This window comes from Pararge aegeria, chromosome 8, assembly GCF_905163445.1.
Source record: "Pararge aegeria chromosome 8, ilParAegt1.1, whole genome shotgun sequence".
NCBI classification, from domain to species: Eukaryota; Metazoa; Arthropoda; class Insecta; order Lepidoptera; family Nymphalidae; genus Pararge; species Pararge aegeria.
Window position 1 is genome coordinate 17,008,838 of NC_053187.1, and position 26,665 is coordinate 17,035,502.

The 26,665-nt window shown below is 35.3% G+C and overlaps 1 protein-coding gene across 3 annotated transcripts in view; it reads right to left on the reverse strand.

Annotated features, from left to right (window-relative positions):
* Window positions 1-14,659: 14,659 nt before the first annotated feature.
* LOC120625663 (transcription factor cwo) overlaps window positions 14,660-26,665 on the reverse strand; it is a 39,780-nt gene continuing 27,774 nt past the window's right edge. Inside the window, exons 2-9 of one of the 3 annotated variants that reach the window (XM_039892779.1) lie at window positions 24,546-24,666; window positions 22,632-22,815; window positions 18,718-18,879; window positions 18,207-18,401; window positions 17,577-17,746; window positions 16,936-17,091; window positions 16,177-16,267; window positions 14,660-15,653 (exon numbers count right to left, since the gene is read on the reverse strand). In XM_039892779.1, coding sequence (XP_039748713.1) covers window positions 15,475-15,653; window positions 16,177-16,267; window positions 16,936-17,091; window positions 17,577-17,746; window positions 18,207-18,401; window positions 18,718-18,879; window positions 22,632-22,815; window positions 24,546-24,666 — 1,258 coding nt within the window. In that variant the 3' untranslated portion in view covers window positions 14,660-15,474. The remainder of the gene's footprint in view (window positions 15,654-16,176; window positions 16,268-16,935; window positions 17,092-17,576; window positions 17,747-18,206; window positions 18,402-18,717; window positions 18,880-22,631; window positions 22,816-24,545; window positions 24,667-26,665) is intronic. The other 2 variants (XM_039892780.1, XM_039892781.1) reach the window with 2 other exon arrangements.

Below are 26,665 nucleotides of genomic sequence, written 5' to 3' on the forward strand. Positions count from 1 at the left end.
ACCAAGTCTCGTCGAATCCGAACTGATAGGTCTCGAAACTATAAGCAATAACTTTAATCAGAAAATTCAAAAAACACCTCTCGTAATTTATGGACGCCTGCTTACACAAATCTGTACTACAGATTTATATCAAATAGGTCAATTTTAATCTAACATGACGGTGTTTTGATTCTCGATGGCAAATGGTCGATCTCATATGAGATATATAAACGTTTACACGTTCCTAGAGGTTACGCAAGCAAAACAATTTTGCATACGTGAACGCTATTGAGTCGACGTAAAAACTTTGAAACACACAGAAATATGTGAAGACTATTAGTGGGGACGACGAGGCTTTTACTTTAAAAATAATACCAGTAATAAAAATCAGTCAATACTTTTAACAATACACAATTAGATTTTACTAGCTACTAAGTACATTTATCATCACAAATAGTTTAACTTCTTTACGAGCCTGAAAACAAAAGCAGCCGTTCTCATGAAGCTTACAAACATTCGGGGGTTTTTGAGCTTTAGATTTCGTTTGTTTTGAAAAACTAAAACCTTTATTGGTCCTACCATTTCACTTTCACAAAAAATAGAAATACAAATAAACAGGTGTGAAAGAGCTATCTGTCTTTCTTATCCTATGTCCAGGGCTTCAAAAACGTAATATTGAGTTGAAACTACAACGCTGAAAATTTTTCAAGCAAGCTTTTCAAGGCTGTGTGTGATCCAGCACGATGTCACGCTACGTATTTCGAGTCAAATCATTGTAGAACTTTCTGTGGCTATAATCATTCGAAGTTAAGACAAGCTCTACTATTTTAAGCTCACGTACGTAAAGCAACACATACACAAATTATTTGATATCCATTATCGATACTATATAATAGATTTCCAGTTTTTATAACTCTTAAACTAGTTGCCAGAAAATAAACCACAACAAACTACAGTCTAAAAAATTAAGTAGATAAAATTTTTGGTATCAAATTTACGCGACGAAAATTATTCAGTAACTGAGTTTGAGATATTTACCAAATAATTAAATTGTATACGCGATATTGAAAATGTATCCCTATAAAGATTAAAATGACATATCCATTGTGTTTACAGAAATATCACCATCAAATGGCGGTAGACGGACTTAGCTTACTAACTTTGATATTGGAAAGCCAATAAATAACACTGTTGAAATCTTTTCCCCTTTCCAGTCGAATAAGACCTTTTTTTTTCTTCATAACAATTGATTTTACTCAACGAGAAAAGTATTACGTCCAAAATTTGTTATAAACTCCACTGTTCACATATTTTTTATCGCTAAGTCAATTCAAAAATAACAATTTACAAATAAACAACAAAAACAGACTTAAAACAACCAAGAGTACAGAATACCGTACATTCAAACTAAATGATAAAAAAAACAAAAGTAGTTGTATACATTCGCATTAAGTCTTACATGAATGACAACGAATAGATGTTGTGATACCTCGGGCTAAACTTAAACATTTACATAACATATCTGCCATTGTATTACGGAGCTTGATGAGTGTGTTAAGGCGCTTATGGCATCGCTATTGGCATGATATTCTTGGACTGATGCTAAAATTATTCGGCCATTTTTGTTACGGTATATTAGCACAGTTAAATGGTTTCCTTCGTCAATAGTTAGGTTTAACCGATTAATACCAGGAAACGAATACTTAACGTTTGATAAGAAACTTTTTTTTGGAAAGCGTTGCCTGGGTTCATTGAACGCTCTTGTTCCACCTCGCTACCAGCAGGTTTGAATTGTTTTTAAGTTTTTTAGCGTGTATACGAGCCATAAACCGGATTATATTCATAAGCTGTTTATATACAGATTAAATGTCGTAAATTGTGGCAAGGGAAAATTACTACCAGCATCTTTTTTTATAGTACACAAGTAGTAACCTAGCCTTAATTCGACCAATAACAGCCTGTGCTTTAATCGCAATGCACCAATCACAAGCTTTGTAATACAAGGGCTAAAAATCCCAGTGATGCACGTGCAAGTGAAACGGACTTGCAAAATCAAACCATTATTTCCATAAATTTTCTTTCAAATATTATAATTAATTAATCAGTCCATTACATATTAATTTCTTGCCAAATATTCGACTTTACTGGCGCAGAGGCCTAAATTTATTAATAACTGATAATTGTTGAGATTGTTACATAAGTAAAATAATTAAATATTATACGCTTGTTTAGAGCTAAAAATGTGTTTAGGACAAAATTAGTAGTCACATTTTTGAGAATTTTGCATTGTAGGTGAATCTATGTTACATTAATTCAACTATAAAACATTACTTGTGTATCTAAAACTGTTTTATAAGTTAGTTTGAACTCTTGGAGGGAATGGTTTAAGACCAACAATAACTTGGTATGTCGCATAGCCCAGTGCAAGTCAGTCCATCCTAATTGCTCAATTTTACTTTACGTTAAATCAATTCAATTAGAACCCGTCAAATTACAGTTAACTACATCTAAACTCAATTAATATCGATTAATTATTTCATAATTTATGGCTGTATAGTATTGGTTGTACATTTTAAAATGTGTATGTTCGCAACAAAAGCGTTTTCAGGCGAACTTGAATTAAGACAATTTTGATTCTAATGTCATTGTGTAACATCATTGAAACCGGCCAAAATAATTTATCTTGTAAGGCGGAATAGCAACCCTTAATAAAATATTAGCACGCTCACAAACGTGAAGTCGCTTTCGTGTATTTAATCACGCGCATTAAAAAAAATTAACGTGTGTAACACATGTTTTAGAGTAACAAATTGTGTTGTAAAAATTTTATTTTTCTGAAGCACTTAATAAAGAATTTTAAACAAATTGGAGCCTTAAAATTATGATGATGGATATTTTCAGAACTCATCTGGGAATACCACCATGCTCAGTTCTGCCGCTAAGCGGCATTGTTGCAATGTTCCGGTCTAAAGGTTGAATTCCTTTCATGCCTTGCGAAGCGTAGAATATGCTTATAGGCGATAGTTTTCGACTTATCATCAGGTGGCCCATGTGATGATGCGTCAATGTTACTTTAAAAAAAATCAATAAAAACTCGTGACGTTACAGCGTTTCGATATGCGTTAACGACTACCGTTGCGAACTTACTAATCTCGTACTAAGAGTTCTATTCCGCTTGGCCGTCAGCTCAGCGAACTTCTCGCGGTGTTGCGCCAAGCGAGACAATGTTTTCACGCTTACGATATTGGTCCATTCACGGATGTTACGCAACCATGACTTCTTCCTTCTTCCAACAAGTCGTTTGCCTTCTACTTTGCCCATCATTATCAGCTGGTGCAGTTGGAATCGCTCGTGTCTCAGATATTTGATTTTTGTCTTCAGTTCGCACAGTAGCGTAACCGAGTGGTCACTACTATTATTTATTGTTTAGGATCCCAAACTTAGTTAATCTCATTATTATACAACCCTTACCAAATTACGTAGTAATTTTATATACAATTTTTTAAATTTTGTCCCTCGAAACATTTAAGGCCAAATTAAAAAAAAATAAACATTTAAGATGTACCAATTTTGTGTTGTGTTCTAGTTAACTATATTATAACTTTGAATTAATTTAATTAATATATATTGATTACTTTTGCCATAATTACTGTAGCATTTGATTCGAATTGGCGTTATCGCGTCTCGCATGCTCTATTAGTCCGTTATTGCGAAATGTTTGCTTTTACTGCCGCCCTCACGCACCACTATTGGCTATCGGCTAGCGTAATCTTAAAACAAATTTAAATTACATTTTTTCTTACCTGTCTCGTATACTATATACAATCTCGCCGATATTTTTTAATGTAAAAAGTATGTTTTAAAATAAGAAGGAAATAAAATTATACTTATTTAAATAAAATAGTAAGATATTTTTAATATGCTTACATATCTTTTTATTAGTAATATTTTTGAAACATATTTTCGTCTAAAATGTGACAAAAATTTAACATTAAACGACAGGTATACGAGTTACCTATCTACGTTTAGGCCAAAAGTTATGCAGCTTTGCTTTGCGCTGTATATATTTGTAATATGTATATTTTTTTTGTATAAATCGCCCAGGATGGCCTTGATGGTACCGCCTAAATCTAAATTGTACATTTATAATAAGTTGGCTGAGCCATATTATAACAAGTCTTCGTTTCTATACTCCATTGATACTTAATTTTTTGGTGCAATAGTATAATTAATGCAATGGAATGCGATATTTGTGCGTTTGATTTTAATATAGCGTCTGTCATATAACCTTAACTGCCATATATTAAGACACAAGAAATAATTAACTCATGCTTCACTTATTCAAACAGGCTTGTTTTAAAGGTAAAGTAGATTTAAAGTTTTAACTCTTCTTGGTAGCTAGAATTTGTATCCAAAAATATCACACTTGTTTTAGCTGTACGCGGGTCACCATCAAATCTCATTATCTGTTTGTTATTAATCAAATATTTTTTTAAGAGTTATAGCAAGTACGCGTTTACACATTTGCCTGTAGTAAAATATTAATTAATTACTTGTGCGTTGTATATAAATGCTTGTCAAGTTCAAAAATCATTTTAATCATTATGCCGTGTGCATTACAGTGGTGTTTTAATGAAAATTGAAATCCATTGCGTTCAAATTAATGAAAATTTACTTACTCATTTCTCAAGGCATTGGCGACTATCAGTTGCTTCATTTGGGACACTCTTTAAAACACAACGTACGCTTATTTGATCAATAAATGGCGTAAACGACGATCTATGGATAGGTACAGTTAATATATCTGTATTTTACTCTCACACCCATTAACGTCAAAGTTTAATTACATTGTTTATCTTCTTACAAATTGAAACGGTCTTATTCAGAAACGTGACAATATTTTAATGATCTGCAAACCATTATCTACTTAAAAATAGTACCAATTTGATTCTACACATATTACTAACACTAAAAAAGCTGTACTGTTCTTTTCACAAAGTGGATACTAGTGATCATTTAATTAGTAATCAGATTAATTTTAATATGCGAAATCTAATTAAGCATTTGACAAATTAAATGAACACTGAATAATTCTCTGCAATTCGATCACTAAATTATAAATAGCAGCCATGTTTATTTACATCAATAAAACTTTGCTAATTAATATAAATGCTAAAAGCATTAGATTTCGCTGGCAAATGAAATGATAGTTTAAAAAAAGACGCTCCAATTTCAAATTGTGAAAAGGACAAACCGCACTTTTAGTTTTGTCAAATTATGTGTTTAATTTAAATTGGCTCTTTTGCTTATCTGTGCATAATGTTTATTACTATTTAGATGTTAGTTGAACCGTTGCAATAAATCGCCTAAAGGCAATAATGTATTAGTCTATTAGAATAATTAGACGCTAGTGATGTAACTAATTTCGATATACCCATGGAATATACATGTGTCACTCGGAAATCAACGATTAAGAAATCCATGGTACAAAATGTTAAACTAAATTTAAATGACATCATCAAGCCATCCGCAGATGACTGCTTCTCTAGCAGTCATCTCCCTTTGAAGATTTCATACATATTTTTACCATAAGGACATTTTGAAGTAAATTTTTCCAATACAAATTTTCGCCAGCTATTCCATACTGCTTCGCATCACCCTCCACTGGTGCTTATTTCGTTTGTTCGGCAAGCTAGTGGTCGCAACGTGATGTTTATATGCGTAAAAGCATAAACCTTCCTCAAGAATTGGGCTGTAAAATGCATCGAAGATTTTTCTAATCAGACTGGTAACAAGCTTTTCAGCTTGGAGCTTATGCGTATACATTCGTTAACTCAAAACTATAGCTAGGAGAGTTAAAAGTCTAAAAAAAGCCCACAACAAACTCAGTCAGTGGATTGCAAACCAACCTGTGTGTTTTTACATTCGATTTAATTCTCACATTTTGGGATTTTCTTCAGCTTACCTAATACATGAACGGACTTTTAGTTCAGTTGATTACCGTATTCGCCAATAAATAATCGATATCTATATTCGTTACACCACTTGATAGATTCGCAAAATAAAAACAAACACGTTTTTTATTGTTCGATTGCGTGGTTTTATATACAATTTAATTAAAAAAATAAATTTATTGTATAAAAAGGAAATTGTAGATTATATTTTGGGTCCTTTTTTTAACAAATTCATTTATGCTATATACAATTCGGTGTGTTAGTGAATTACACCCGTATTCACAAACATTGCAATGAAGCTTACTTTTGAAAAGTTATATACAACAGTCATGTCGAGTATCGAACTGCAAGGTGAAATAGACTTTAGTTGACTGTTTTTTAAGGTGTTTATTCGGCACTATTGAATTTATATAAGAAAAGTGTTTATAAGATCGCTCAAGAACATATATTCGTATAACCTAAAACTTACAAGGAAACTGGGAAAGGGGGGTACAAAGCCGATGGGGTATTACAGTCTGATAGCGAAAAACATTTTCATAAAGGTTACGCAGTGACAACCATGCCATCAGCTGTGTTTATGTTTTGATTATTTTTATAGAGTATTAGTGATATTTTTAAATCGGCGGTTCCCTAGTACCCTATTACCCAATTATCTTGTAGATGAATGAGAGACGATATAACGTCATATTTAATTAAACTTTATTGGCACTTTATTGTTGTGTTTGTGAATACGGGGAACTATGTATTGAAATTTAATGTAAATATCTAGAATCGGAGTGACTTTACCTTTTAAATATAACTAGGACCGTCTGAAATAGAGATGTATTTAGTTATATGAATACATAACATAATCGTGTATTAAAATAGTATATAATGTATCATCATTATCATATCATATCAACCCATTATCGGCCCACTACATGGCGCGGATCTCCTCCCACAATGAGAAGGGGTTAAGGAAGTATTCCACCACGCTGGCTCAGTGCGGATTGGTGGACTTCACACACCTTTGAGAACATTATGGAGAACTCTGAGGTATGCAGGTTTCCGCACGATGTTTTCCTTCACTGTTGATATTTCAATTGCTTAAAACGCACATAACTCGGAAATCTTGGATGGGATTTTATCACCGATTATTCAATGTTTAGTAATAATAAAATGCAAGACGATTAAAGCAGTAACAGTTTACTAAAAACAATTATTATGTTAGTCTTGAAGAAATCACTATTACTGGCCAGCTTGTATTTCGCAGGATCGCATGTAACATATTCATTCATTTAAATAAATAAATAGGTTACATCTACTGTCAATGTTATACTTAAAGGTCAAGTTACCCCGATTAATTGTATCTCTGGTTGTTGAATATAATTATTGTAAATTGAATTCGCTTTATCTAAATGTTAAAGTGCATTTTGCTGTGATGTTGCATCCATGGGTGTTCTTGAACGCTAGCTTATGTGCGCACGAGAAATATAAACACTTTGCCCCAAACAAGCTGATTAACAAATCCTTCTATCACACGAAGTCCGTTTAGCTTCAATGGTAAAGCAGTGTTTTGACAAACGTTAGCTAAGAAGCGTAGATCTGGTATGGAAACAGTAGATCACAAAAGCAATTTCATTCGAAATTATTCGAGAGATTTTGTACGATCTTTAACGCATAAAAATTGTATTGCTGCCTCGCTGGGAACATTGCTGATTGGCTCTCAGAAAACAATTTGAGAGAGACGTACATTTTAAAAGATATTTTTTATATTTCGTTAGTATGCTTTAGTGAAATACTTGCCATAATATAACTTTGTATAAGAGAAAAATTAAAAGAGTTTAGGAAATATTTTTGGTATAATGTTGATTTGTTTTATTGTAGTAAAGTATTTAGGACGTTTTTAAGGTCACAGTATGTTTTTGTTTCATACTAAGATTAGTTTCCCAAATAAAAAAGTGTAATTCACGCGTTTCAGATTATTAATATGATATCCCATTCGAAGTGATATTTTTGTCACTTATTTAACTAATTGAAACTATCTTAGATTGAAGGTAGTTGTAAAATAAATTGTTTTATAAAAATATTGATGCCAATTTGGCTGTACAGATATCTGAACTAAATAGTCTTATACTAATATTATAGTGCTGCCCGTATCAGAAGACGTGAATGCACTAAATTTAGTTGTATGGGAGTTACACCGATGTACCGCTTTGTAAACAAAATCAGCATGATGCGCTCTAACTTAAATAGTAGTTTATGAATGCATAATATGAGTTATTAAAATACAACTGTGAGTTTAAAATTGTATCACAAAAGTGTTTTAATTACTAGTCTTGTGCACTTTCATACACTACTTTATCTAAATCCATATCTTAAAATAATTTTGTTAGCAAATAAAATATGTCATTATTAAGTCATTATGAGGTCATAATGGTCAGCATTTTAAGATATGTGTTCAGACTAAAGTAAATAATAATATGAAGTATTTTGTAGATTATTAGATGAAATCTTTGTGATAACTTTTAAAATATCATTCAGTAGAGAAAAACTGTGTCTTGTAAATAGTTATGATTAATGGATAAGCGATAAAAAGCTACATATATTTTGTTAACGGATATCGGGGAACGTGTCTTTACCTGTCATTTGCCTTTCGAACTTCTATCTTTCATATCGGAGGTACCTTTTGGCATATATGTTACAATAAATATATATATTAATTAATGGCTATTTTTGACATTCATATTTCGTAAAAAAAAAAGGTCTTCCCAGTTGCTTGTGTTTGACTAAATGTCACCCTCATGATAATATTGTATCAAGTTGTTTTTATTTTGATGAAAAAAAAATACTGGCGGCAACTAATACTTGAAAAAAACTTGCCTATTTTTGTGTATTCGCATACACCTAAAATATATGTCAAAAGGTTCTTTCTATCTGAAAAAGACTCTATGGAGTTGGTATATTTTCCCACCTTTGTCTTGAGTTTCTCCCGAACGGTTTAAATGTATGGTATTCGTGTAACAATGGAATACTTTGCAATATTACATAAATTATATAATTATTATTATATTTTTTTAACTTTTAAGCGGATCGTAATATGGTAGAAGCTCTTGTATATTATGCAGATGTTAAATATTATTATTTCTTTCTTAATGTTTGAAACTAAGCATGTAAAATTTAAAATAATAATATAGAATAAAAGATGTTACGATAATTAATTACATAAAATCTTCGTTTGAATGTAAACGCCTTTCCTTTCGTTTATCCTTGAGCACAATTCCCGCCTACTCTCCTTGGAGCAGCGTGCTGGGACTGATCTCTAAATCCCTCCTAGAAGAGAAGATTACGTGGATACGTTGAATATAAGCCAAATTCAAAATTCGCTATACTATTCTGATAATCAAAATCACAGACAGCTTGGTGGACTACGCGCTACGGCCTAAACTCTTCTCATTTTATGAGGAGACCCAGACCCATGGGCCAGTAATGGGTTGATATGATGATATATCCGATTATACCCAGCCACAAAAGACCTCTGAGTAAGAAAGTCATTCGTACAGAGACAACCTAGGTACTTATGAAGGCAGACTGGTGGCATGAATGTTGCGTTTTCACTAGGGGATTTGAAAAGTGTCATTTTATTTTACAAAATTTATTTCATTTCTTAATGTCATAAAGAATCAGAAAGTCAAACTATACCTAGAGGATAATTAAGTAAAACTCTTTAGTAATATTAAAGATATTTATTTGAACATCTTTGAAATTTAACGCTGACAAAAGAATAACAAAAATGAATGGTGTTGCCAATCCAAAACAATATGGCGGAAAAACTTATTTTCATAGTTCACAGACTATGGAAAATCTTTCCTTTTGTAAGTCTATTGGTAATACGTACACCTATCCTACGTCTAGCATAATATAAAATCTACAAGTCTTATAACGAAAATAATGTTCCAAAATTCAACTTAGTCAAGGTTAACCGCACTTGACTAGTAGGTACATTCTTATATCACAGCCGGTACACTAACACTATATTAGGTATCTTCATCAACTGTTTACAGTCTTCTGTTCACTTCCACCAATCACTAATGATAAAAAATAAAAAAATAACATTTTATTAATGAACATTTAAGTTTAACTTGCCACAATCCTTGACAACGACACAAATCTGTGTGGTATTTTTTTTTTTATTGAAATGCCAATGCCATATAATTAATTTGTAGAAATCGTCACGCAAAGGTTAATGCGTTACCCCCCTCCTTGCGTGTCATTCGGTCTTGTGCTGCATAGTTCGGATATAATCGTCCATCTTACCATATCATACTTGTTTACATAAATGTGACTATTTCCGATGGTGGGATGGCCGGAGGACGGTGTATCCCGACCACACTCGTTTCTTTTGATTTCTACAACGCAGTAATCCCCTGATATATTACGCTGTAGCGCGTTGTAAATTTCACCTCTAAGGATGCCACGGTATCGGGGCGAAACGTGCATTAAGGTGATTTTGGAGATTCTGCGTGTTGCTGCGTACTTATATTTAAATAAACCACACAGATTTGTATGTTTGCCGCGTAATAGCAAATTAAATTTAAATGTTCATTGTACATAGATAGAATACTTGAAATGTATTACCTAGTATGTGTAAAATATCTACAGAGTAAAAATTACTTATTAAGGATTTTACATTACATTTTAAAATTGCAAAGCTGGTTGTATCCGAACCCACTTTCTTGACTTGTATTATTAAAAACTCGTCGCAAATTTTGTATGAACATCACAGCTGCCTTAAAAGTGAAACTTTCTGACTATTTGCCAACCAACCGGTCTTCTCCATACAAAACACATAATTTTTTTACAACTTAGCAATTGTATGACGGTCGCAAGCGGCCACCATATATCGAGTTCGATGCATTTGTCAAAATGCCGCCTACGAATAATTCGACTTCATAGGTTCGTTTGTATTTGTCGCTTGTCGAACCGCAAACGAGACAAAGCCATGGGGCATCCTGCGTTATGAATTGTAACACACCGCACCATTAGTATCATGGCATATGGAATGTATAATAAATTGAATCAGGTGTATAAAATAAATAAAAAATAAAATCCGGCCGCCGAAATAATGCATTCCTGAACAGACAGAGTTCAGAAATGCATCAGTTGGTCATAAAAATAATAAAAATAATTTACTTAACATTAAATTTAGCCCAAAATTTTCGATGATGTTAAAGTTTATTTAATTCAGCGCCACTTTGGAACACATAATTTAACAGCCGGACTGGCATATCTAACGGCACAGACCTTCCAAAGAGGAGAGGAAGATTTAGACGTTTTTATATCCTATCCGATGCACGACTTCAATTTACAAACTCCGGAATGGTACTAAGAATTTAGAAACCCTCAATTTTTGACCAGAACCGGGAATCAAACCTTTGTAATAGTTGAAAATAATATTCCATTATTAAACCTTTTTAATTACTAACAAGTAATCAATATTTGAAGATGACTTTAGATAAATTTATATTATTAAAATATAATATTCATATAATTTAGTTACACATACTTTACAATAATTTAAATTTATATATATTATTATAAACACAATATATATATAATAATAGTAATAAGTAGAAAATCTCTGTACAAAATTAAGTGGTTTTTCATAATCTTAATATATATAAATCTCCTGTCACGATGTTTGTCCGCGATGGACTCCTAAACTACTTAACCGATTTTAAATTAAATTGACACACCGTGAGCAGTCTGGTCAAACTTAAGAGATAGGATAGCTTAGATCGTTAATTATAGTCGCAATTTTATTTTATTGCAAATTATTTGTCTATTTTTAATTGACAGTCACATGTTACATATATACTATTATACTCATTTAAGGCTTAGCGATTCTGAATACTTTAAAAACAATATCAAACGCAGACGAAGTCGCGGGCAACAGCTAGTTTAATATAATTATCCGTTATTTAATCTGAGCGGAAGAAACTTTTCGATTTACGTCATCAGATATTATTTAGTAGCCTGTAATTGTCCACCTCGTAAAAGTGTAACATAAAAAACCGGCTCAATGCAAGTTGGAGTTAATTCATCATCATCATCATCACAACAGATTGACTTTCGCTGCTGGACATGTATCTTTTTATCCAGAGTGTGATTACGTAATTTTATACTTATTCTGTTTTTTTATTCCACTACAAGTTTGCCCTTGACTGCAATCTTACGTGGTGGTAAGGTGGTGGTATCTTACGTACTGCCTGCCATACCACTAACAAGGGCTAACTTGTAAGGGGTATGGCAGTTATGTTAAACCCGTTATCCCATACCACTAATCCGTTTCTAAGCGACATCGCACCTACCGACCTTACTACGATCAAGCCAAATATTGTCCGAAACAATAAAGAGTCTTTCGAATTTTATAGTTTAGTGTAGAAGCCATATTATTAGAAAAAGAACTTTAAGAAATTCAAAATATTCTAATTTAATGCGACGCGACGTTCGAAAAAGACCTCCACAAACAATTTAAAAATTCAAAATTTTGAACTTTTCGAATGTTATAGTTGGTAGGTGCTGCCACATTCGAAGAAAACACCACAAAAAATTCAAAAAAAAATATTTTTTAACATGTCGAATTTTATAGTGTTTGCCATACTCGAAAAAATGCTTATTCGAGTTTGCAAATCTAAAATAGTATTGTACCTGTTGAAGTTTACTTTGAGAAAGTTTCTTCTGCTCAGCACGTTAAACGGATATGTATCCAGACGAAATAGACATCTTTAATAACCAGATAAATTAATCGTCAGTCTTCGATCAATAATACTATCGATAAATAAGAATTCACTCAAGAATCGCATGAATTTATTCGTGCTTTTTTGTATGAAAATGCATAGCTAGTACATTACTGATCGAAGAAAGCAATAGTTAAATGATTCATAATAAATTCGTACTAAAAGCACCTCTATATTGAGACCCTGCTTCAAAATAAGAATAAACGATCCTGAGACCCTTTTTACACTCAGCTCGTTAGTACTTCGATCGTTCATGACTTTATGGTTGTTCGTGAAGAGCATATAGCATACCAAAAAAAGATAACTATTAGGTTAGCTTTTTAACATCACGCTACGACCTTAAGGATGAGACGAAGTAAAATGTCCGGCGAGCACTTTTTGACGCTAAGTGTTTCGATACTCATAGGCAACGGTGCATGTGTAAGAAGGGCCTTACGTGAACTAACACCTGTATTCATTAAATTTAAATTGAGCTCGCACAGTGTATCCAGGTTGCACAATTGAGATTATTAAGAGGTACAGATACAAGTATGTTAAGTTGTATATCAGTAGTTTCGAACTATTATATATTATAAGTTTTTGTTTCACCGTGTTCATCGAGGTCCTAGAGTCGATTCATAAATCTGGCTGAGAAAGGGTTTTAGGAATTCGGCGGGGTCCACGCCATGTGTTCCGTGTCTCGGAAAGCACGTTTTACCGGTCCCGGTTATTATCACTAACATATAGGTAATAATTGTTAAGTCCGCAAACACTTATTGGAGCAGCATGGTGGGTTAGGCTTTAAAACTCTGCCCTGTCAAAGGGGACAGTATTACAGAAGTAAGACGTTAATAGGGCTATGATAAAATTTTGTTTCTATGAATTTTAACCCGAAAATTTGTTTTGCCTGTTTGCCTGAAGAAAAGAAAAAATGTGACTGCAATAATTTAAACATTAGAAGTAAGAATAAACTTACAGTGAAATATACTAGGTTACATAAAATTCATAATTCGTTTAAAGGAAATTGCATACAATTCTACAATAAACTACCAATTGTCATCTTGGAGATGTCTCTTAAAAAGTTCAAAGTTTGTATTTAACGTAAGCTTATAGAAAAGTCCTATTATAGTATAAAGGACTACGTAAACGATAAAAAAGCTTGGGTGTAAATTAACCAGCTTGCTCTAACTAGGTTGCTCTTCTAATGATTTAAAATGACATTGTGAGATGGTGATAACAAAAAAAAAACACCCGGCTAAGTTTGTTGTGGGCTTCTTCTTAGACCGGGACGCGTTTGGAACCCTCGTAGCTTTAGTTTTAAGTTTACGAATGTGGTTATCGCCATCATCTCACTACCGTGTGGTTCTTATGTACGCATCAAAAGTGCCACCTATGGGCCTACTTGAATAAAGATATTTTTGACTATGACTTTGTCCAGACTAATCTTTAGAAGAGTTGAACAAATTTTACTGAGACCCTGACAGAGAATTACATAAAATACGTCTTATTCCGGATATTAACCCTTAAAGGAATGATAATAAGGTACAGGCTTAAGTTCTGTTTTCCAAGTAGAATCATTTAAAATTGATTTTAAGAATTTCCTAAAACTATTTTATTTATAAGCGTCTGCTAAAAACTGCAGGTTTTACAAAAACTCATCCCTAAATTTGAAATTTCAGGCATCGTAAGTCGTAAAACAGTCTTTAATAAAATGGTTCCCGGAACTTGAACTGTGCGTTCAGATACACTGTGAGAACTCCTTGTATGTAAGTAAACACAATTATGAGTCTTCAAAATCGTAGATTGGTACATGATTGTTACTTGCGTGCATAGAGGGTATGCACAGGGTATGCAGATGATATAAAATGAAGAAAATCTCCAGTACGAGTTATAAATACTTGAGGGTAGGCTTTTTATAACTATTACACTGCCTTAAGTTTTTTATAACTCGTACCGGTGATTTTCTTCATTTTATATCATCTGCATACCCTGTGCATACCCTCTATGCACGCCAATGATGATCGCCATTTCATAGTTAATTCAAACAAATTCGAAAATGTAGCGTCAACATTAACTACGATCGGATACCAAAGTACGACATCAATCTTGCGCGTGGATCCAGCTTAAATATAATATCACCAAAATATAAGTATTACAAACAAAATCTGTCATATTCAAACAAAGGAATTATCCAAGGCGCACGGTAGTGCACAAAGCCAAGTTCTTTTAACATTCGTTTGGATGTTACATCATTGTAACAAAGATCCTTGAAGAACATCTTGTCAAAGATTTAAATAGGTACATGGCTGTACCAGCAGCGTTGTACGGAATTAATTTTTGGCACATGTGTATTTAGTATTAGCCATAAACGTGTTATATACTACTTTTCTAATAGATGCGTATATAGAATTCATTGACTGAAATAGGTTTGTAAAAAAATGTATGAAATACAAGATTTATATGATAAGCGCCATCTAGCGACAGTACGGTATTGTAACTGATGCCGGCCAACTATAAAGCTTGATCTCTGAAACTAAAAGTAAAGTGAAAAAGTTTTTTATATAAGCTACTTAACGACCCTTTAAGTGAAGCTATAAGTGTCCCTGAGTGATCGTAGATAAGTTTGATGATAGCTATAAAAATGGCGAATTAATAAACATAGTTAGAAAATCGCACACTATGCGGTCTGTATTTAATAAATCAAGTTTTCAACAAGTAGTATATAACACATTGTCTACTTTGTATTTTTTAAATTCTTAGTACTAGTCTGGCTAGAAGCCTTTTTACATAGGTCGCCATTGCCGTTCACCGGGCTCCCGTTTCACATGGTAGTTGAGGCAGGGAAAGTTGACGTGTATGGTGACAGGATGCAACGCTGTGACAGGGCGTGAGTCTGCGTCCATAGCGCCCAGCTGCCGTGCTATGCAACTGTACTCTACGCTTAGTGGCACGTAGTATTTTCCTGTAGAAATTGATCTAGTTTTATGAATGGCACACATGCTACATACACAAGCTACGTTGTTTTTGGCAAGCTTTGGAAATTTGAGAACATATTTGACCACTATAATAAAGCTCAGCTCAGTATCTAATATATGTTTTCGTAGTAATATTTGTAGCTAATAGCCCACTTGATGTAGGAAAATCATCGCCCACAAACATAGTAGAGCACGCAGGTAATATATCCTGCAATGTAACGACCTGTATCCATCAAGCTGAGAAGGTGAAGGTGCTAAGCCTTATTTGCCTCTAATATTATATATATACACCAGCACAGCATTCCAACAATGCTGCTTAGCGGCAAAAATATGCATGGTGGTGGTACTTCCCCGGAAGAGCTCTGTCACAAACAACTCAACTACTACTTCAATTCTAATCATGCTATTAAATGCTAAAATATTTTTTAAATGTCCGTTTGTAACCTGGATTCTTTAATTTATGTGGTAAACTTAAAACACTTGTTAAATAAAAGGAGACTCAAATCTTACCTAATGAATTGAGAGCGAAGACTGGCACATATTGCGTCGGTAGCTGAGGCTTGTCGTACTGGTGGTGATGAGGCGATTCACTTGATGTATCCTGAAAATATAGAATTAGTTAATAATACAATAAATATAGCATTTTCTCGTATGCCTTTGGTTGCCTGGAAGAGATCGCTATATAGCGATAAGGGCGACAAATTGTACGTTCTACCTTATTGTGCTGTTGTTATGGTTAAATAAAAAATACCAGAAAACTTTCGGCATTTAGTTTACATTAAAACGAACAACTTTTGTTTTACGATTTTTTTTAAATCGATTGTTTGTGAAATATTCAATATTTTACATAGTTGCTCTTCTTATTTCAACTCTGTAATGTTATATCGGCAACAGCGCGCGACCCACGACTCCATCGTGCAGTAGTATTTGTTTTCACAGTGTAATGTCACAGAAATAATAATATTTATTAATTTTATGTAAGAAATTAATTAATACTGAAATTTGAAAATTCTTAGAACTAAAGTTGTTAGTTTTTATGACAGGAACTACAAGGTCGAGCGAGCAAGGTTTCTTTCTGGTGTTTTTTATATGATTGAGTTTTCTCTCAAGAAAATCACAGTACTTGTACAGCCGTCACTATTAGATAATAATCGTTTAAGTCCGCCAATCTGCAATGGAGCAGCAAAAATACTCAACGGTAGGGGCATCCTATAAGATAAACCTTTACTGAGCAGTAGGATTCTAATAGGATCATAATTTAGGCAGTACCTGTGGCGAGGTATCCCTGGCATCTTCAGTGGAGGTGGATGCAGAAGTGGATGCAGATGTGGATGCGGGAGGAGCTGGCTTGATGGCTCGACGCCTCTTCAAGAGCTTGCCGTGACTCGCTCCATTAACTCCGTTGGGCGGTGTAGAATCCTTCACCTGCACGACATATTGGTATTTAAAAGAAAGCTAGATACTCCTCCCCATGAAATGTTTGGAATGGATTTTAAGCATAAGTACTCTTGATTTATTTTATTCTTGCATTAAGGTTGACCCCGAGTTTAACACTTTAATAATTATAGTGAACATGCTAGGATAATTTTTTTTAATAAAACTAGATGATTTGGTAAACTTCGTACCACGTAAATATTAAATAAAAGATATCCGAAGTGACAAATCCCATACAAAAGCTTTATTTGATTTGCCATTTTGTGAGACTAACGGAAATTCCGCACGGAATTCAGTGCGCATCCTGTTAACACATTTACAATATGTTCACAAATTATAACTTAACGAAATGGGGGAAAAAACCGGTAGAATCTTGGTGCACACAAAACAGTATCGTTTTGCCAACCTTCTTTGTGAGTGGTTAAAAACGTAATTGTATTGGTAGGATTAGGTTACAAAATAACAATAAAATCTACCTCGGTATCCAGCGATCTGCTAAATCGCCTCTCTATAGAGTTCTTGAACTTGTAGGAATGGAGGTAGTGTTCAGAGTGGTCCAGTTTGCGTACTTTGCGCAGCGCCTCGCGCTTGAAGCGGCCGTCCAGCTGCAAGGGCTCTGCACTCTCCGCTTCTGGTGGATTTTGTACTGAAATAAAATTGACTTTATTAGCTTATATCGGCGTAAAAGGCGCGTCACACTAGTTCTCATGAAACAGCTTTTATTGAAGAAAGTTTGACAGCAGTATTCTATAAATCTTTAATGCAAATGTTTCTGCTAAAGTTTCATCCAGAGATTTTATCGCTGTAAATATATGAGATCGCATTGAGTACCTGTGACCTTAAAATTCTTCAAACTGGATCTTATATGGCATTGTTTCATATGCAACCTATAATTTCTTAGCCTACGAAAACATATCTACTTCATATAGGAAACATCAGAGTTCCTATTAGCTTTCAGAATATCAAATGTCTTTAATTCAAGTTAGGTATCATATCCTGGTCTTTAAGTAGGGCATAAAGACAAGGATGGGATAGAGACCAGACTAGCATGAAGAAATCTATAATTAAAATTATCAAACTAAACAAGGGAATAAAATTATCTTTACCCCTTTCACATTCCGTAGGATATGAGGGCCCAGTTGAGAGTTCCTGCTCATAAGGCTCCGGTTGAAACGCCGGCGGTACTTCAGGCCTCTGGATGACCTTGACTGCGAATCCTTGAGAACTGCTCGACGAACTTGTTGTCTCTGAAGATGACGTCCCGGGATTTGACCGTGTCTTCTCACGTAGCATCGCGTCACCTATAAGATGGAGATAGGAGCTGTTGAAGTGCTGGGCAGGCCAAATGACTAGGTGAAAACAATCTAATGTCTTTTGATTGATGCTTAAAACCGGCTGAATGCAAAAATTATCTTGGAGCGCTATTTTATGACCTAAATATAAAAAGGTAGATGAGGAATTTAAAGTTCCAAAAGTGATGTCTTTCTGAATATGCAGTCGGGCTGTGCAAAGATACAATCTAAAATTGGCCAAACGTAGCACAAACCTGTGTTAACATAGTCCCTGGTCCTGCAAAATTGCCTGCTGAGCGGAGAATAGTTATGTAAACTAACCAACCTTTGGTAACGACTTCGCAGTGTCGCTGCAGATGCGAAGCGAGCTGCACGCATAGTCCGTCGCTCGGTGAGAAGCCCTGAACCTCGACGAGGAAGCGAACAGCCTCTGCTACGGCTTCTTGGTATCCGGAGCGGAATTCCTCGCCAGCCTGTCGCTCGGCCGCTACAACAACCCACGCGCAAGATGGAACATCTTCGGGCGGGGACTCTCGCAAACATTAGATTCCTTCAGTGTAGTGGCATACCACAGATTGATTTTGCTCAACGGCTGTCCTCGCTTTTTAACACGTCTATGATACAATCCCTTACTTACTACTTTGTCCCCGGAAAACAAACGGTTCCCAAGGGATTTGTAAGAAACCGTAACAAACGCGTACGCAGAACGCGGGCACCACTGGTTTATTACATATTTTATTATAATCGATTACGCTTTGTCATCGTAGTATATGCATATCAGGCGTTTAACCAGATACTGTTTTTTTTTACCAAAGCGATCGTAATCCGTCTTCCGTAAAAGTAAGCGCTTTAGAATAATTTCCAAATACTTAAGCACAACATTTGTAAGCGACCGATAAAGATTGAAATCTTAATAATAACTCTTTTGTCCGCGAGTCTTTCATGATTTTTTTTTGCATTAAAACTTGTTTAGTACAAACTATTACGTTATCCTTATAATCAAATAAAAAAGCGAGTACAGCCGTAACATTTTTAGAAGCATACAATTATTTAAATAGTAACAAAACGAGCATATCAGAATAAAAATTTCAAATGGGTTTCAATCAAAACAAATGTATTCATGACTTATGCAGTTTACTTACTAATTTAATAATTCTAACGTCAATCAATCGTGAAGCACCTGAAGAAAACTAAGTAATCGATAGTCACAAGCCAATATTCTTATATGCCTGACTACCTGAATTTCTTTGTTTTAATTTACAATAATATAATTCTCATTTCCACATGTTTTTAGAACTTTGTGGTAGCACATACGTGCGTCCTATATTACTAAAATATGCAATAATTAATAGACCTTTAAATTTATTTTATTGATTGAGCGAATCAAGGTCTGACAGGTTTAATAAGATGTAATTAAGGTTTGTCAGTTTGTTCTTCTGTTAGATTCTTGTAGCAATAAAATGATGGAAGCAGCTAATATCAATGAATTATTATCAAATAGAAATAATACCTATGTTTTATTGTTGTAAATTTGTTTTCCTTAATCTTACAACATAAACCCATATTTTTTAAAAGTCTAATAAGATTCTCTTTCTTAAGGAAGTTATTGGTTCCAGTGGCGTGCATAGAGGGTATGCAATGGGTATGCAGATGATATAAAATGAAGAAAGTCTCCAGTACGAGTTATAAAAAACTTAAGGATAGGCATTGTAAGACTTATAAAAAGCCTATCCCTGAGTATTTATAACTCGTACTGGAGATTTTCTTCATTTTATATCATCTGCATACCCATTGCATACCCTCTATACACGCCACTGATTGGTTCCAATACTGTTACATAAATTTTTTAACTAGGCTGACAGTCTAAAGGTACAGTCTTTTTTACAATATTTCCTGTGATAAATTGTAAAAAATATGTAGTAATAGTTGTAAAAAGTATGTAGTAAAAATTAGCCGTTGACTGTAATCTCAACTGGTGGTAAGTTATGATGCAGTCTAAGATGGTAGAGGGCCAACCTGTTAGGGAGCATGATAGTCATACCCCTAATAGGTTTCCACGCGACATCGCACCGGATCATTAAATCGCTTAGCGGCACGTCTTTGTCGGTAGGTGGTAACTAGCCACGGCTAAAGCATACCACGACTAGACCTGTCAACTTAGTTTATTTTATAGTTTTGTGTATATAATCAGAATTGGCATCGTTACTGACAACACAGATATAAGCGCTAGACTGCGACCACGCTTGAATGCCAAGAGATATCCTATTCGATCGCGTGAGATTTAATTACCATTTGTATGCAATCGACAGAGCGCCATCTAGTTTGAATACTGGGAAACAGTATTGTAACTGGATAGTGATTTATAGCAGAAAATCTATCACTCCGTTGGTAACTTACGATATATGTATTTACAAAGCACATCTTTAATAAGTTCCACGTGGTACTAGGATGTAACTTTTATATGTTCCACGAGGAACGTTAAAAGCACCACTTTATAACACCAATTTAGCACGCTTCCACTTAGAGCGCTCTCTAGGTGGAAGCGTGCTGGCGCGATAGCCCAGTGGATTCAACTACAACTTCACTTTCCGGTTGGGCGAGTTCGAATCCCATCCTCTCACTTTTCTAAGTAATGTGCGTTTTAAGCAATAACAATACCACTTGCTTTGACGTTGAAGGACAACATCGTGAGGAAACCTGCATGCGTGAGAGTTCTCTTTAATATTCTCAAAGACGTGTGGAGTCCACCAATCCGCACTAGGCCAGCGTGGTGGACTACGGCCTTAGCCCCTTTTCGGTGGTGAAATTAGAGGGCCTCGTGTGAGATTGTCTCATCCTCATCATCATCACATCAAACCATTACCGAGCACGGGTCTCCTCCTCCTACAGTGAAAAGGGGTTAAGGCCGTAATCCACCACGCTGGCCTAGTGCGGGTTGGTGGACTCCACACGTCTTTGAGATATTAAACAGAGCGTGATTGGTGGACTCCACACACCTTTGAGAACATTATGTAGAACTCTCAAGCATGCAGGTCTCCTCACGATGTTTTCCTTCACCGTTGCAGCAAGTGATATTTTAATTACTTAAAACGCACATAACTGAGAAAAGTTAGAGGTGCGAGCTGGGACTCGAACTCGGCCCCCCGAAAGTGAAGTCGATTTCCTACCCAATGCGCTATCACTGCTTCAGATTGCCAACTTTAAACTTATATTTAATTAATTGAACGCGTAAAATCAAACTACGATTTATATGGTATCGAACCAGCGCCATCTAGTTAAAATACTGGGAAACAGTACTTACTGTCACAAGGTGGCAATGTTTTGTTACCATATTAATCGAGATTTTGCTTTCACGCAATCGAATTGGTAGCGCAAGTAGTAAATATCACATATGGCACCTATCTCTCAATCGCAAGCAGGTACGGGTTTGCCGGTTGGGACCAGGGTTGAAGGTTTCAAAGGAGGTAGCAGTCTAACACTTGCTTGAATAAAAGAATTAAATAAAATAGAACAAAGAACATCAAACTTTGGCATTGATCCTAATTCAGATGTAAACAAATCTATACACCGAACTAAATCGGTAGTTCTTAAAATAAATGATATTACAAAACTAAATTGCTATATCCAAAAAAGAAATATACTTCATTGTACCATACGAATAAGAAACCTGGCAGTAGTTACATTATTTAACAGAGGCGACAGTAGAGTAAAAATTTTTTTTTTCAACACAAGTTAGCCCTTTACTGCAATCTGATCTGTAGTTCGTGATGATGCAGTCTAAGATGGTAGCGGGCTTACCTGTTAGGGGTATGGCAGATAGATTATACCTATACCCCTAATCAGTTTCAAAGCGGCATCAGAAACAGACGATAAATTAGTGGCGAACTAATTTATCGTCTGTTCCTTTAGGTTTTAAGTTATTTCTTTTAAATCGCTATTTTGAAGCAAGAAAAACAAAATGTAAAAACTATGAATAACATAGATATCCTAATTCATAGACAAGGAAGATAAAATAAAACTTTAACACCAGTCGTTCAAGTTGCCATATTGAACATATCGATCGATCGATCGATCTATCTAGCCAGTTCGATCTATCTAACTAGCTAGTTAGATAGATCGATCGATAGATTCTATGTACTATTGTTATCTGATATATATTTTTTTGTATATTCATTTAGTTGAGTGTAGCGATTTGTATAACCGAATTACTTCGACCATTTCGCAGGATTCCGCACTAACCATTGACGCGGTCCTGTAAGAACTTGAGGTGTCTGATCGCCATTTCTATGATCTCAGTCTTCTCAACGCGGCCGCGGCCCTTCTTGAGGTAATCCGGCGGGATGAGGCGGGACAGGTCCGCCAGGCAGTTGTTCATGCGATCGCGACGTCGCTTCTCTATGATCCGATGAGACATAGGATCTTGCTGTAATTAAAAGGGATAATAAGTATATGGGGTGGTAAGGCTTAGATGAGACAGCTTTGGTTTCTTATGACAACTAAACTGTACCGAATGAACTCAAAAATGAAGTTCCTGTCAAGTTACCATAAAAAAAACAGTCAAGTTAGAGTCGTAGTAAATCGCGCACGAGGATTCCGTATCATCTATGAAAACGACAATAAAAATCATGTCTGTTGTATGGGAGCTTGTATAATTACAAATTCTAAGGGTATATAATCGACAAGAAGCTGCTCCTTCTGTGCTACTACTACCATCTTCTGCCAACACCAACGCGTCCGCCCAGTCCGCACATAGTCACCGATACCGTGTACACGACCAACATTGAAGTATAAAAAACCACACCACTCAAACAAAGGGTTAGTGACTTTATACCATTTAGCAGTTGACAGTAATTATTTTACCTCTAATGTAAGGGCGGTATATAATTTCATTCAGTAATTGTTCACTGGAAAACTATTAGGATTATGGTTTTAAAGAAAAGTCCCTGAGACTTTTACCGCAAGCCTCGTTGGATATTCCTTACACTTTCAACAAGTCAATGAGAATACAAACATCATCTTTCATCAACAGCCCATCCACTGCTAAACCACACCCTTTCATCATGTCATGTGTCCAGCGGGCTGGAGGTCCCACACTTCGTTTACCGATTCGCAGTCTCCACTCCAGAATTCGTCCGCCCTGTCCGCCCATAGTCACCGCAAACGGAGAGGCCTTTAGTCCACACGTTAGTGGACAGTTATAAGCTATTGATATCGGCGCTAATAACCGAGAGCCTTTGACCTATGCCTTGCTTACTAGCCTACAAGTAAATGTTAAGTCGTGTAATTAGGCTTTAAGCCTGTACGTAAAGTACAATCGGCCGTCAATCTCGTTTACATGTTACCTAACAATCACAGTTATATCCCTGACAACTCACATTATAAATAAAGAATATATATATACTACCACAATACACACATCGCCAGCTAGCGCCAAAGTAAGCGTAGCTTGGGTAATAAGATGACTGATAAATGATTAATGAATAATATACATAAATATTTATACTTAATATACAATAAACCCCCAGACACTGAAAAACAATCAGTTCATCACACAAACATTTTCCAGTTTTGGGAATCGAACCCACGGCCTTTGACTCAGACTTCAGGGTCGCTGCCCACTGCGCCAATCTGCCATCATAGTATTTTAATCGGCATTGGAACAGCATAGTGGGTTTAATAACTCTATCCCCCGCAGTTGCGCATGGAGGCCGTATTTCCAATGCCCCTCGGCAGAAGTATTTATGAATCGAAGAATATAAAACTTTAAATGATTTAACATCAGGATTAATGAACACATACTTCCTAAGCAGTTTCCTACATTGAATGAATGAATATACTTTTATTGCACACCACAAAAAGTACATAGAACAAAAAGAAAAGTATAACAAAACAACGTATACAATTTGGCGGCCTTATCGCTACATAGCGATTTCTTCCAGCAACCAATGGCGAAGATAAAAAACAGTTACAGAAAAAAGTTGGGTGGTGCATATAATACATATTACATACATACTACATTATGGATTTTAATTATAAAACACACAAAATACATTACATCCATATTTTTATTTTAGAATGAATGATGAGTGACAAAACACACACAAACAAAGATAAGAAAGAGGGTAAAAATCGGGCATATTCAGTTTGACTTGCCCTCGAGACCTTCCCCTTCTTGAGATAGGCGCCGGGTGGGTAGTCCGCCTCGTCATCGGACGGCGGCGCGGCGAAGTTCAACTGCTCGCCTCCCCTCCCAAACTCGTCGTTAGAGTTGTAGCTGGAACAGGAGAATAAAGGCGTCAGTAAGGGTTTAAAATAAAAAAATAAACAGTTCATTTCAGGTTTTAAAAACAGATTTAAGAAAACACAGAAACCGTGTACAGGACCAATATTGAAGTATCAAAAACCACTCCACTTTAGAATGCTTTCTCGAACAAACAATAAGTCACCTTATACCATTAAGCAGTTGACAGTAATTATTTTACCTCGAATGTTTTAAGCGTTCACCATAAAATGGGAAAATGGGAAAAAAAATGTCATTTCGCAGGTGTAAAGTGAGACGTGTGTGTGGCGTTTTCCTTGTTTTTGAACGCAATGCACTGCATACAATAATGGCTGAATGAGGGTTCTGTAAGTTCTTAATTCAATGGTTTAAACATAATATTAAAAAAGATATGAAACAAAGAAAATAAAGTAAGTAAATAAGATTTGTTTGTTTTAATTCTTTATTGCACTAAACATCAGTAAGAAATATTTAAACAGGCGAGACAATACCTGGAGGCATTTTCTACCAGTCTAACCTTTGGTAAACTGGGCAGAGTTATTATTATTGTAAAAAGATAAAGCAGGCATAAAAAATAACTGAAAAAAGAATTTAAAGTAATTCAACTTTAATATTATACTACGTGTAACCGAATTACGAAATAATGTTGAAAGATACATAAATATATTTCACAACGACTCATCCTGTAGAAATATTAAATTAAAAGAAGCATATTTATTTTTCCATACAAACGAATTCAAAACATTCTAAGTGTTTATAACCCTATTGAATATAAAATACCGACACGCGCATAGTGCCTACGCTACGCGACGCGTACCTTATTAAGTGACAGGAGACACATGATTTTGCATGTGACGTTAGGGCTGTATCTAATTTCTTTCAGTAAAAACTATAGCAGTGTCTACTCAAAAGCTAGTAGGTTTATGGTTTCCCAGATAAGTCCCAGAGACTTCTACCGCAAGCCGCGTTGGAAGTGCCTTACACTTTCAACAAGTCAATGAGAATACAAACATCATCTTCAACAGCCCATCCACTGCTGAACCACACCCTTTTATCATCATGTCATGTGTCCAGCGGGCTGGAGGTCCCACATCACATCGTCGCAGTCTCCACTCCAGAATGCGTCTGCCTCAAGGGCCACCAGTCCTACGACAGACATAAGCCGTCCAGTGCCTCTTTAACTTGCTTACCCTTTGAGCTATGTCAAAGATTTTGGTTCTCTTACGGATATCCACGTTGCGAATTTTATCCCAATAGTCAGTTTGTCTCCATCGCACGTTGCGCGACTTTTTGGATCAAGTCAACTGTCAGAGTCCACATCTCCGCTCCATGTGTAATTCAGGCCGGGCACACTCAATGAAGACTTTCGTCGTTAGGCATCATCCGCAGTATATTAATTTCCTTAATTTAAAATTAAGGTCTATTCTGACTACATGACGTTAAAGTGTTTATCACTCGAAAAAAATCGAGTTACGAGCAAGAATATCTTATACCAGCTTTACTGGTGAGATGCGACATAAGGATGGGTTTATTTTACGCGGTCGTATTTTCAAAGCGTATTTGATCTGGTCCTGCAGGTCCTATTTTCCTCTATCATTATTCTGTTTTTTTTTCAAGGTTTTCTTTGTACCACTTTTGAATTTATTCAATGTTTATACAGTTAACTAAGTCACTCCTTGTCCACGTGAAATTTTACATATAACACCCACTTAGGCTAGGTTTACCAGAATTCTGGGAAATTCAGTAAAGTCCCAGAGTTGTGTGCATTGAGAGTCACCATCGTCATAAGAATCCTGCTCACGCTACTACCTACTGGGCACAACTCTCAGGACAAGGAGTATTAGATTTTGATTACAAGCATCTAATCGGTGGCAAAATATTTTGGTTCGCTTCGCTAACGCAACCAATAATTTTTCATTCTGCTATGATTTCCTCATTTATTTTACTAGTGGTCCCACTGGTGGTGGTGGTGGTGGTTGTCAAACTTCGATCA